The 13489-nt window shown below is 34.8% G+C and overlaps 2 protein-coding genes across 3 annotated transcripts; one reads left to right on the top strand and one right to left on the bottom strand.

Moving 5' to 3' along the window:
* Positions 1 to 237: 237 nt before the first annotated feature.
* On the bottom strand, positions 238 to 1555 carry LOC112708284 (probable magnesium transporter NIPA6). The gene is made up of 4 exons (XM_029288799.1): positions 1445 to 1555; positions 1016 to 1108; positions 787 to 904; positions 238 to 371 (listed from the first exon to the last, which is right to left on the bottom strand). Exons 1-4 carry the CDS (start codon positions 1553 to 1555, stop codon positions 238 to 240), a joined length of 456 nt encoding a protein of 151 aa, XP_029144632.1.
* A 6524-nt stretch (positions 1556 to 8079) lies between these two features.
* Positions 8080 to 12365, top strand: LOC112705576 (membrane steroid-binding protein 2). Of its 2 annotated transcripts, none has more exons than XM_029288236.2 (2): positions 8080 to 8660; positions 12026 to 12365. In XM_029288236.2, the coding sequence occupies exons 1-2, from the start codon at positions 8341 to 8343 to the stop codon at positions 12027 to 12029; spliced, it is 324 nt and encodes a 107-aa protein (XP_029144069.1). In that variant the 5' UTR covers positions 8080 to 8340; the 3' UTR covers positions 12030 to 12365. The 2 variants fall into 2 exon arrangements, with proteins under 2 accessions (XP_029144069.1, XP_025612228.1); XM_025756443.3 differs by lacking the exon at positions 12026 to 12365 and adding an exon at positions 10344 to 10867 and having other exon boundaries at positions 8116 to 8660.
* Positions 12366 to 13489: the final 1124 nt, after the last annotated feature.

The following is a 13489-nucleotide window of genomic DNA, read 5'->3' on the forward strand; positions in this document are numbered from 1 at the left end:
TCCGAGAAAAGGAAGAACGACTTATCTACCAAAACAATGTGATAGGAGCCTCTTGAAACTTATTGCCAAACCAGATAGAGGGAGTCACAGAGTCAAACTCTAGAATACTGCCACATTTATGGAGCTTAATATAGAATAAACCGAAGAAAAATATCATTGTGGTATGGGGGCTGCATCTAACTCAATGGCAGCATTAGGTGATTCTAATTTACAGTTCTACCACTTAACAATTCAGTATCACGTGAAATGATCTTGCCATACAACCATAAATAAGTTAAAAAATGGTGACCCATCTTCTTCCTTCTGTTTCGAAGACTCACCATTGCCTTGGATATACCATGTTACTTTCGGGGACAACGGACTATACAAATCTGTACAAAAAGGGTAATTAGGCAATGATCATTTCCAGAAATAGCAAAAGTTTCTTAACCGAAATATTATAAGAAAATAGGAAACAAAGTTTTATCTCACAATTACACTAGAAATCCTACTCTGTCCTGAATATTGACTATATGTCCTACCCCAAGACATGTTTAGGCTTTTAAATTTCCTCTTTTAATGCCCTTTTATTTCTACAGATTCAATGACCATTGGTGTAATGATGTATACCATTTAAGCAAGCAATAATTTCAAGCTCCAAGTCCATTTTGCATGTGTAAACAATTTGCATATTTTAGAAAGTGAATCACTGAGGAAAATAAATCATTAAGTGCAATTATGAAGGCAAATACAACTATGAGGAGCTTATATAACCAACATGCTCATCAGTGAGGAATGAGGCATTACCTGTAGAGACTGGAGGATCTGACTCTCTTGTACTATGCAATACTACTGTGCCAAATAACACTGTGATGAAACCATATAGCTCTGATACAATGCTACTTATACTTTGACCAGAATAGTCCTAATAAGAAAAAGAGGATAGATGATTACAACAGATAGTTAAGCACTTGATGTGTAAGATAACTCATTCTTTTTAGGGCACACTTTTCGTTTTGTTTTAGTGAATACTAACCTTAAACATGATTGCACTAGCTAATATTCTAAAAGATGTGAACAAGGCATAATAGATTGGAGACAAAACTGCAGTGTTAAATGTATCCGACGCCTGTAAACATGAAAGTGTTTGTCACCATATAACTCCAAGCAAATGATGCAAACAAAAGTTATAGGAAATAAAAAATTTGAATCCAACCTTCTAGATCATCAATTGTTAGTCTAGGTCAAGCATGACATTTCTGTTATTTGGGTTAGAGGGTTACAAATTGAACTTCTAGATTATCTCTTAGCTTCCAAATCATTTCTTCAATTAGAAAGTGACTTTAACTAAAATCTTCAATCTGAAAATGGAATAGCCAATAGAGACAACAAAATCAGAGTCTCCATGTCGTAGTGAATATAACACAGTGAAAGAAACCACAGAACACATATACGAGTAGCATACCTGGTTGAACAACCAAATTTCTTGAACAGAAATAAGAGACTTCTCTTGAGGCGTATGGAGTACAATCACAGTCGAATCCACAATGCACATAAGACACCCCAGCATGCCCATTCTCTGCAGCTTCTCCTTAAGCATGAAATGTGCTAACACAGCACTACCCCATAACCACAAACCACCAAAAAGTATTTTAATTACATAATCATATATCTATCAACAGATTGTAGCAAAATAGCATAAACATATAGGATAAAGTCATTTCTCAAAATTTTAAAATGGCAAATTTGTTCTCATCGTCCAAAAAATGGGTGCCAGAATATGAATACAAGTATGTGGTATGTTATATAAAAACTCAATTTTACAAAAGAAAGTATGTACAAAGATAAGAAGTTTAAATGTAACAATAGTAATTGATGTAAATATTCATGCAGACATACTTGAGTATAAAAGAATTGGAACATTCAAATTCTCAATAACTCTACTTTATTGATTCCTCATTATTTTAGTTGACCAAATTGGGGTTCTACTCAAATATAAAAAATCGGAGCTTTTACCTAACTATAATACTCAAAGCACTAAGAGGAGTAACAAGAACAGCTGGGGCATATATGTATGCTTCGAATTAGCAATCTCTCCAACAATCACTGTAACCAAACACACTCCAAAATCAATTAAGATGTTGAGGCATTGTGCGGATGATGAGGCATTCAATCCATGGATCTATCCTGAACTTTGTAAGCCGACACCTAAGATGTAGGAAGTGTTATCTGATGTGTATGGTTATGTTCATTGCATGTTTTACATGGCGTCTCAGAAAGAGGGAAGGTTCTAACAGCTAGTTTGTTAATACGTAATTGTTTGTGTTTATGTTAATATATAATTGTGTATTTATTCAATTCAGTGATTGATAGGCAAAATTATGATTTACTCTTTTCATAACTCGAACAATGCTTAGCAATGGCTCCAAAAACTTGGTGCACACTACTATGGTTCACTCGCATTCTTCACAACTTCGCACAACTAACCAGCAAGTGCACTGGGTCGTCCAAGTAATAAACCTTACGTGAGTAAGGGTCGATCCCACGGAGATTGTTGGTATGAAGCAAGCTATGGTCATCTTGTAAATCTCAGTTAGGCAGATTATAATGGTTATAAATGGTTTCCGAAATTAATAATAAATAAAGCATAAAATAAAGATAGAGATACTTATGTAAATCATTGGTGAGAATTTCAGATAAGTGTATGGAGATGCTTTGTTCCTTCTGAATCTCTGCTTTCCTACTGCTTTCAGCCTATCCTTCTTACTCCTTTCCATGGCAAGCTGTATGTAGGGCATCACCATTGTCAATGGCTGCTTCCTATCCTTTCAGTGAAAATGGTCCAAATGCTCTTGTCACAGCACGGCTAATCATCTGTCGATTCTCGATCATGTCGGAATAGAATCCATTGATTCTTTTGCGTCTGTCACCACGCCCAACAATCGCGAGTTTGAAACTCGTCACAGTCATTCAATCCCTGAATCCTACTCGGAATACCACAGACAAGGTTTAGACTTTCCAGATTCTCAAGAGTGTCCGCCAATAATTCTAGCTTATACCACGAAAATTCTGATTAAGGAATCCAAGAGATACACGCTCGGTCTAAGGTAGAACGGAAGTAGTTGTCAGTCACGCGTTCATAGGTGAGAATGATGATGAGTGTCACGGATCATCACATTCATCATGTTGAAGTGCAACGAATATCTTAGAACAGGAATGAGTTGAATTGAATAGAAAATAGTAGTAATTGCATTGAAACTCGAGGTACAGCAGAGCTCCACATCCTTAATCTATGGTGTGTAGAAACTCCACCGTTGAAAATACATAAGTAATGGTCCAGGCATGGCCGAATGGCCAGCCCCCATAAACGTGATCAAAGGATCATAAGGTAATCCAAAAATAATCCAAAGATGATCCAAAGATGTCTAATACAATAGTAAAATGTCCTATTTATACTAGACTAGTTACTAGGGTTTACAGAAATAAGTCTAAATGCAGAAATCCACTTCCGGGGCCCACTTTGGTGTGTGCTTGGGCTGAGCTTAAGCTTTACACGTGCAGAGGCTTCTCTTGGAGTTAAACGCCAAGTTGTAACGTGTTTTTGGCGTTTAACTCTGGTTTGTGACGTGTTTCTAGCGTTTTACTCCAAAATGTAGCATGGAACTGGCGTTGAACGCCAGTTTGCGTCATCTAATCTCGAATAAAATATAGACTATTATATATTGTTAGAAAGCTCTGGATGTCTACTTTCCAACACCCTTGAGAGCTCGCCATTTGGAGTTTTGTAGCTCCAAAAAATCCATTTCGAGTGCAGGGAGGTCAGAATCCAACAGCATCAACAGTTCTTTTTCAGCCTAAATCAGATTTTTGCTCAGGTCCCTCAATTTCAGCCAGAAAATACCTGAAATCACAGAAAAATACATAAACTCATAGTAAAGTCCAGAAATATGAATTTTGCATAAAAATAATAAAAATATCCCTAAAAGTAGCTAGATCCTACTAAAAACTACCTAAAAACAATGCCAAAAAGCGTATAAATTATCCGCTCATCAGTGATCAAGATATATGTTAAAGCTTAACACACAAGCTTAATACAAGTTCATTGTTGTGATGTGAATTTTGGTGTAAAAAGCATATGGTATGCTTGACACTGTGGTGTGATTGTATAATTTTTGTTTAAGGAAGATTGAACAATTGGATGGGCTAAATTATTGTAAACATTTTGAGTTGTAGGTTGCATTTTTGGTAGGTTGTAAACTTGCAAACTGCATAACACAGCTCTGTCTGTTCATGATGATTTTTCCATTCAACTATATCCATCTTCAAAAATAGGCGGGAATAATATAAGGTTGATATTCAATATAGGTTTGATTTGATTTAAAATCTACACATATTATTAGGATTGTTGGTTTTGCTGCACCTCAAATGATATATGAAAAATTGTAGTGAATCCATCCAAAGATTGCGAAAATGAGAAAACTTCCAAGAAAATTATAGGCTTCTGATGAAACCAAAGAACTTTTAATCTTTCACTCAGCATTGACATAACATGTCCTAATTTTCTTTCTTAAAAGTAGTTAAAAGTTTGCTCGACTTTAAGATTCCAGATTCAAATCTTACAATCAGTCATTTATATCTCTATGATTACCCATCTTGTTAGCATTGTTTCATTATTTTTTCCTTAATCAACTATATATTCTTATTTAAAGTTAGCTAAAAAATTTATATATTCATTATTAATTTATTATTGTTCCAACTTTTAAATGACTATGATTTTTTTTAGTAATTTTAAATTATATATATTTGTTTTTATGAGAAAATTCATACTTCCAATTTTTAATATAATAGTAATTTATATTATTACAAAAGTATTTGCTGGTAGGAAATTGAATAATTACTTTAAATTCATAACCTGTTTGAATTATTATTTTTAACAATAAATTACTAAAAGTAACCACAAATATTATATTCCAACTAGGTCTATTGTCATTTTTTATTTCTCAACAATTATATATGTGTTGTATATAACCAACCACTGCATTCTTGGGATGACACTCTTTCAAAGATAGATATGAAGGATAACGCACGAATGATTAAAGAGGAACTGGATGCTCTTTTAATTATTGATATGAAGGAGATGGAAGATCTGCCAGCCTTAGATCATAATCAACTATTGCATTCTTTGGATGGCAACAAACAGATTGAGATGGTTCTTGATGATGAGCGTCTTTCGAAAACTATGGAGAACTGGGAGGAGACGGAAGCTACCAATCATACTCAGCCTCAGCCTCAGCTCCAGCCGCATACAACAAACTTGGAAGAGCAATGTGCTATTGACGTCAATGTTAATCAACCACTTCAGTTAGAATCTCCGTCTTAGCCTTAGTCCCAGCCTCTTCCTCAACCTCGGCTTTAGTCTCAGCATCAACCTAAGAAGCAGATGGATATAAGCAACATGACAGATCAATTTTTTGCTGACACTTGGTGTTATCAACCTCCATTAGAACTGATTATCGAAATGGGTGGTCATCAACCACTTCAATCTCAACCGCAACCTCAGGTCTGGACTTGGAAGGAGAACAAAGCCTTTGAGTCAATTATCGCCAATTATTTATAGGATGCTATACACAATTGTTGGGAGACCGTGGCTGCTTGCCTCCCCAAAAAGACTCCATTACAGCTGCAAGATCGCTTCTTGAAATTGATGACCGACGTCAATGCCATAAAAAATGGTTATCCTGAGAACATGATCATCATGATACCTGTGCCTGCTACCCCTTTGGAACGCAACTCTCTCTCCATCCCCATCGTCAATGTAACACCACCACCACCACTGCCTCATTGGACTTATCATCAACATCACAGGTGGCTACAGTCAATATTTTCATTCTCTTTTTATTTCTTTATTTATTTTTTGCCCATACAGATACATAGATATTCTGTTTCTATGTTTTGTAAATACATCTTGGTAATATTATCATGGCAGGATGCAGGTAATGGCTCCTGTGGCAGACATGACAGTGCCAATGTATATTATGTTGTCATCATCAGCAAAAGGAGAACTAAAGTAAGAGAGAAGAAGTAGATCTAGATCTAAACCTAATCCTAATTCTAGAGAGAAGAGAGAGCTTCTCTTTCTAGAAACTAACTAAAGCATTAACTAAACTAAACTAAATCCTAATGTGTCTAATTTTTGTTGATTCTCCTTCAATTCTTGGGTTAAATAGCATCAAAAGTGAGTTGGATTTGGGCCTGGGAAGCCCAGAAATCGCCCCCAGCGGATTCACTTTAAGTGGGTCACGTGCGAGCATCGACACTAACGCATGGGTCACGCGTACGCATCGTTTGGCATTTTCCATTCACGCGTACGCATATGTCACGCGTGGAAGGTGACGTCGCGTCGATCTCAGCATCCCAAATCCTTGATTCTCCATGATTATCTCCACTTGCATGCTTTTCCTCTTCATCCGTTTGATCCATACCTAACCTTTTCAATCTGAATTCACTAGCAAACATATCAAGGCATCTAGTGGAATCAAAGGTGAATTAAATTTAGCTAATTAAAGGTCTAAAAAGTATGTTTTCACACTTAAGCACAAATAGAGAAGAATTTATAAAACCATGCTATTTCATTGGGTAAATGTGAGAAAAGATGATAAAATCTCCTAAATTAAGTACAAGATAAACCCTAAAAATGGAGTTTATCATGGGGCTACACCAATAATAAAATAAAAATAAATCTAGATAATATTCTATTATTAATAATAATAATGACAACAATAAATAGTAATAACAATATAAAAATAAAGAAAATACTAATATAAAAACAAAACAAATAATAATATTACTAATATTAAAAAAGTGAACAACAACAACAACAAAATTACCTGTATTGACGTATTTAGATAATTCTGGTACATGCATGGCATCAAGATTCAAACCATGCATAAAAGATGGCTCTCCAGATGGATGTTGTCTGATTAGTGCATTTGCAATATTAGTCACATCTCCTTCAACCATTATCTGATCTTCATTTACATCTTCAGTTGAACCAACAACTTCATAATTACCTTCAAACTTTATCACTTTCAGTATTATAATCCACCCAGTCTATGTTGGGTTCTGGAAAATCAACATCATCGATTTCTTCGAACTCAACATACAACTCAATAAGTGAGGCCTGTGCTCTAGTTTGATGATAGGTAAAAAATATTCTTTGCATACTAGCTTCATTAGTCACATGCATTATTTGAAATTGACCGAAACCACCAAATACTAGCACAGACTGCTTGTACAGAATATTTATGACTCTCTTTTACATTTGATGATCTACACTTTGAGAAAGTATACTCTTAAGTCATTCATATGTTATTGAAAGAGGAACAACAATATCACATAGATTCTCACATAAAAAGCTCACGCCTTCATATGTATAAGATAAAATATGACCATTGTAGTATATTTTTAAACTAATATAACCCTCTATTTTAACACTCATCACACTCACTCAAACTTTTTTCACTTTCTCAAATTGAGAACATTTTGTTGAATAAAGCTCTCATTACTCCATTTCTATGTAGAACTTTACTCTAATACTCTATTTTTAAGTTTTAGCACAATTCAAAACTTCTTTTATAGTTAATTTTATATTTTTTTATTCTTCTTAGCACAAAATATCGTTGATATTTTTACAAAACATTATTTACGTTTTTACTTTTTTTACAATACATCAATGACATTTTGATAAAAAATAATTTAAAAACATGTCTTCAAACAAAATATTCTAACGTTTTTTTTTTTTTTGCGTTAATTAAAAAATATATATACAATACGTCGTTGACGTTCTGTTTATAATAAAATTAAAAATATATTTTTTATACAATACGTTACAGATGTTTTGTTCATGCTAAATTTCAAAAACAAAAAACTCATCCTCCTTCCTTTTAAAAAATTGAAGCAGGGCTCTCGTAGTAGAATAAAATATAATACCATTCAAATATTATTTAATATCACACATATGTTTATAAGATAAAAAAAATTGAGCCTCATAAAAATAGAGAAATTCGTATATTCAACTTTTAAAAAAATTAAACATTTATTATTTATAAGTATTTTTAAATGATGAAGAACAAAAATATCACCAAATGACCTATTTATGGTTTTCTCCAATCATTATTACCGTAAATTTTGCTTGAGTCAATTTTGACTTTTGACCTCCAAACTCTAGTCCAACGTCGTAAACGGATATGAGCACACCCCGTTCACCTACCACAGCTGCCATTCTCCGTCTTCTGCTCTACATTCTGAATATTTTCTCCATCTTCAGAACCCAAATTTGAAGAGAGAAAGAGAGTTTCAGAAATGGGTTTCTACTCAACAGTAATGGATGAGATAACCTGGTACACTGGTCTATCGCCAACGGCGTTCTTCACCATCGCAGCCATGATGCTCGTCGTTTACAAGACCATTAGCGGCATGTTCGTGTCCCCTGAAGACTACAACAAACCTCCGGTCATTTCCGCCCGAACCAGTAGCCGGTTCGACCATACCGAACCGCAAAGGGAACCGGTTCAGTTGGGCGAAATCACCGAGCAGGAGTTGCGCCAATACAATGGCTCTGACCCCGCTAAGCCCCTCTTGATCGCAATCAAAGGCCAGATCTATGACGTCTCCTCTGGGAGGTAATCCTCTCCATTTTTTTTTCAAATTTTTTTAGTTTTAATTTGTTTGCGTTGCCCTAATTTTGGTTTTCATTGTTATTTACTTATCTTTTATGCAAGCTTTGAATGAGAGTGAGTTTTATATGTTCATTGAGTGTGACTTACTATAGTTCTTGTTTATTGTGACTTTGTCTTACTGATGGTATGTTTAGATTGGTGATTTGAGAACGAATGAGATGAAAGCAAAGGAATCTTATGGCCTTCTCAATTGAATGGAATTGATTTCATCCCATTCTATTAGGAAAAAAATTATTTGTACACTTATAGACACTAAACATGGCTCATCCTTAACCATTCCTTGTTAATTAAACAAATCTTCGCTCTTTATTTATTATATTTTATATTAATGGGGTTTAGAGTTAAGAATTTAGGATTTAAGATTTTAAGATCCATGATTTAGGATTTAGGGTTTAGAGCGTAGTATTCAAGAGGGTTGTGCTTTTTACTTAGCCACTAAACACCTACATTTGTTAAAGTGAAAAAAAAAAAAAGTTTGCAACTTTAACTAAAATATATAGCATTGCTAATTCTACTAAAACTCCCAGCTTTTGTTACTTCGAATTTGGTTGTTTGAGATGGAAACTTATTGAATTTGGATATCCAAACAATGGAAATGAATATTAGTTCAACTCTTTTTGGACTCTATTATACAACTTTAAATTCCATATTCCATTCCACTTTTTTATAATTCTTTAATAAGGGTTGGTCATTGCTTAAAGTTTCTTAATTGAAGGCTAGGAAGGAAAAAGATTATGCAAATTAACTCATATGAAGCTTTTATTTGTTGTTTCTTTTTTCAAGCAACAAGTAAATTTCTCTCAAAATTCTTTTTTCATAAAAGACTCGAAGTTACCAATTGGCACACTCATCAATGAAGCTTAATGACTTAATCAGTTAATCATATCAGATCACTTTTCTTTTTCTCAAAAAAAATTACCAATTATGTTCTCAAAATTAATCCTTCAATTTTCTAAGCTCCTTCAACACATCCCTCTTTTCTCTCTTCCCTGCTCAAATCACAAGCAGTTCCTCAATTCTTGCTGTTCTGACAAAAATTTTACTTTTTGCATTCGTTATTTGTCAGTGGGTTGTATTTCTCCGCAGAATAATAGGTTTGAGTTGGTTGTCTGAATTTGTGACACATGTAATGATTTGATTAATTAGTAAACAGATAATTATTATATTACCCTGTGTTGTATTTCGCTCACCTCTTGAAGCCCAAATATATTTAGGATAAGTAGATGTTTTCTTTTTTGCATCCTCCCTCTTGATTCATTCCATCTTAATTCTCTTGGTTACTTCTTGTATCCGAAATAGGAAGTTTATTTGAACATAAAAGTAGGTTGGACATACTACTATCAACCTTTGGACTTTGCATGACTCTAAACGGGTTGTTCCGAAAGATAGTTAGGATAAATTTGAATAGTGAGAGGGAAAGTCTTGGAGAATTAGTTGAGTTGTTTCTATGTGATTTTAAGGTTACTGGTTCAAATCATGAAATCAGCAACTAAATTTGCCTCAGCTTATCGTAATGTGTTTGAATCGTCTTATTTGCAAATTTTGTTTAGAAAATGCTTTTGGCTCCCTCCTGCGAGGGCGTGCACCCTGCCTTGCCGAAAAACATAAGGATTATTCTTTATGCAGGAATTTTTATGGCCCTGGTGGGGCTTATGCGATGTTTACCGGAAAGGAATGCAGTAGAGCCCTAGCACTTTTGTCTTTTAAACCGGACGATATTAATGGGAACCTTGAAGGTTTGGACGAGTCAGAGCTCGCAATTTTAGAGGATTGGGAATATAAATTCATAGAAAAGTACCCAAAGGTTGGGCAGCTTGTTCCAGGACAAAGACCTCTGCAAAATGAGCACAATGAACAAGTTCAAAACAATTTGAACCTTGATGAGGCCAAGGAGGAACCAAAATAAAAATCATAGTGCCTAGTTAACTTTGCAGTTTTTTTCAAACTTGTGTATAGGTTGTGATGTGTGTTACTGAGGGCATACTTTGTTGTATAAGGTGATTGATACTTCAGAATTTCTATGACAATACATGGAATGTATATTTGTTCCGTTAAATTTTAACATTTCACTGTATAAGTCAATCTAGTAAGTGTAAACTTGTGAAAGCTCAGAGACAAATAGATAGTTTAACAATTGAATTTTGATGGAACTACAAGGACTTACCGAGTAATTTTACCTAATTTTAGTGCTCCATACATTTTAGTTAAGGATAATTTTCAAGTAGAGGTAAATACCAAATCAGTACTCAAAAGATTTTGGCACTGATAAAATGGTGCTTAATTTTTGTTATTGACAAAATAGTCCCTGAAAAATTTTAAAATTTGACAAAGTCACCAAATGCGAGTCTGTGAAAGAATGACATCACAGTGAGCGGAAAATGCTGATGTGGCCATCGGAAGAGAGCTCCGATAATGGCAAAGAGCTCCACGATGTTTCCAGCGACCTTCTTCTTCTTCTTCTTCTTCTTCTTTAACATGCCGCTGCGTTCCCTTCCACCATGGCAGCTGAAGAAGAAGACCGCCATGGCACGCCGCTGCACCTCACGGCGTTCTTCATGTTTGCCGCTTCTTCTTCAACACGTCGCTACGTCCCATTTCGCGTCCCCTTCCGCCATGACAGTACCTCGTTGCGTTCTTGTCTTCGTCGCTTCTTCTCTTCAACACGCCATTGCGTCCCTTCTGTGTCCCCTTCTGCGATGGCAAAGAAGAAGTATCCCCTCTGTCATATCACAGCTGCGTCCCCTTAAGCCATGGCAAAGAAGAACATTGGAAACATTGCTGGAGCTCTCTGCCGACGGCCACATCAGCGTTTTCCCGTTTACTATGACGTCATCTTTTCACGATTGGGTTATTTTGTCAAATTTTAAAATCTTTCAGGAACTATTTTGTAATAACAAAAGTCAGATACCATTTTGTCAGCGCCAAAATCTTTCAGATACCGATTTGGTATTTACCTCTTTCCAAGTATGTTCATTATTTCCATCTTTTTATGAATTGAAAATCATTCATAAAATTTTAGAACTTTTCCTGCATGACAGAATTTCAAGTTTAGATGCTTTGTTCTGCGCCTTAGTTGAAAGAACTCTATGCTTGCCCATATGTTTTGTCTACTGCATTTGATGATAGATTCAAACACATTTCACTAGTAGAAGTCATATTTGTGCTGAAAAGAATAAAATACACATTTTATTCTCCGCAATAAGTTCATTTAAGAAAAATGAAGTTATTTTGTGTAGAGCATTTTATATTCTTTTTGTCTCCCTGCTAGTTATCCTTGCAAAAGAAGTGACATCTGTTTCATGGTACAGTTGATTCGTTTTCTACGAAGAACCGAAGGTGTTGAAGCAGCCCGGAAGTACTTTCTGGATGCACGCGAATCTCCAAGTTACACATATCATGTTTATGTTGCTTATGCTACAATGACCTTGTCTTGACAAAGATCCAAAGATCCTACCTGATTCCTTTTATTTATGTCTTTTGCTTTGTGTATTTATAAAGTTAGTTGATTATTATATGTATTGCATAATTCATGTGCTTTACAATAACTATTCTTTTGGATGAATGTCTTCTAGTGAAGAAGATGAGACTCATGAGTTAAAGGTTAAATGATAATATGATTACTTTTCCGGCTTTTCCATGCAGATGGCACATAATGTTTTTGAAGCTGGACTAAAACACTTTATGCATGAGCCTGTTTACATTCTTGAGTGAGTTATATTTCCTCCTATCATTGAATCAACCTAATCATAAACAAACAATCTAATCATAACGATTAAATCAACCTAAGATCAAACTAAATCAACTGTAATCAACATACAGTTGAAGTGTTTGAATATAAATGTACTATCAAATGTAAAAGAAATCATCCTCTTTATAGAGGAATTATAGAAATAAAAATAACTAGAAAATGGAACAGAAGAGAAAGATACTAGCCTAAAATAAAAAAAAGATTTATAATCATAAAATCCCTAAAATTAAACTAAACCAAAAAAAGAAAAGATTTATAACTAATTATATTTACATAAAAGATTCACGAAAGGAATTAGAAATTTGATTTTGATTTGATCCAGTCAACACTCTCCCTCAAGTTGGTTTGAAGATATTCTTCATTGACAGCTTGCTTATTATGCTATCAAAGGTCTTCTTAGTTAATCCTTTAGTTAGAACATCTGCTAATTATTCCATGGTTGGAACATATCAGATGCAAATTTGTCATCTCTCAATCTTTTTCCTGATAAAATATTTGTCAATTTCAACATGTTTAGTTCTATCATGCAGCACTGGATTATGATAAAAAGAAATTGTAGACTTGTTGTCACAATACAACCTCATTGGTGAAAAAATGGAAACTTTTAGTTCTTGTAGGATTTTCTCTACTCATGGTGCTTCACATATTCCATGAGTCACTGCTCTAAACTCAGCTTCTGCACTATTTCGTGCCACAACACTCTGTTTTTTACTCCTCCAACTAACCAGGTTTTCGCCAACAAAAGTACAATACCCAGATGTTGACCTTCTATCCATGACATTCCCGACCCAATCCGCATTTGTATAGGCTTCTACTTGAAGATGTCCATATTTTCTGTAGAATAACCCTTTCCCAGGCGACCCCTTCAAATATCTTAGGATTCTAAAGACAGCATCCATGTGTTCTCGACTAGGTGAATGCATAAACTAGCTTACCATGCTCACAGCAAAGGCTATATCCAGGCGTATATGGGATAAATAGATTAGCCTCCCTACCAACCGCTGATATCTCCTTTTGTCCATTA

This window comes from Arachis hypogaea, chromosome 8 (genome assembly GCF_003086295.3).
Source record: "Arachis hypogaea cultivar Tifrunner chromosome 8, arahy.Tifrunner.gnm2.J5K5, whole genome shotgun sequence".
In the NCBI taxonomy this organism is placed as follows: Eukaryota; Viridiplantae; Streptophyta; class Magnoliopsida; order Fabales; family Fabaceae; genus Arachis; species Arachis hypogaea.

Bases quoted from the DNA above. Each gene is read 5' to 3' on its own strand.
- LOC112705576 (XM_025756443.3), top strand. From the start codon at position 8,341: ATGGGTTTCTACTCAACAGTAATGGATGAGATAACCTGGTACACTGGT. The intron at 8,661-10,343 runs GTAATCCTCTCC...TTCTTTATGCAG, and splicing joins TATGACGTCTCCTCTGGGAG to GAATTTTTATGGCCCTGGTG.
- LOC112708284 (XM_029288799.1), bottom strand. From the start codon at position 1,555: ATGGGCATGCTGGGGTGTCTTATGTGCATTGTGGATTCGACTGTGATT. The intron at 1,109-1,444 runs GTATGCTACTCG...TCATGTTTACAG, and splicing joins AAATTTGGTTGTTCAACCAG to GCGTCGGATACATTTAACAC. The intron at 372-786 runs GTAATGCCTCAT...CTTTTTGTACAG, and splicing joins AGATCCTCCAGTCTCTACAG to ATTTGTATAGTCCGTTGTCC.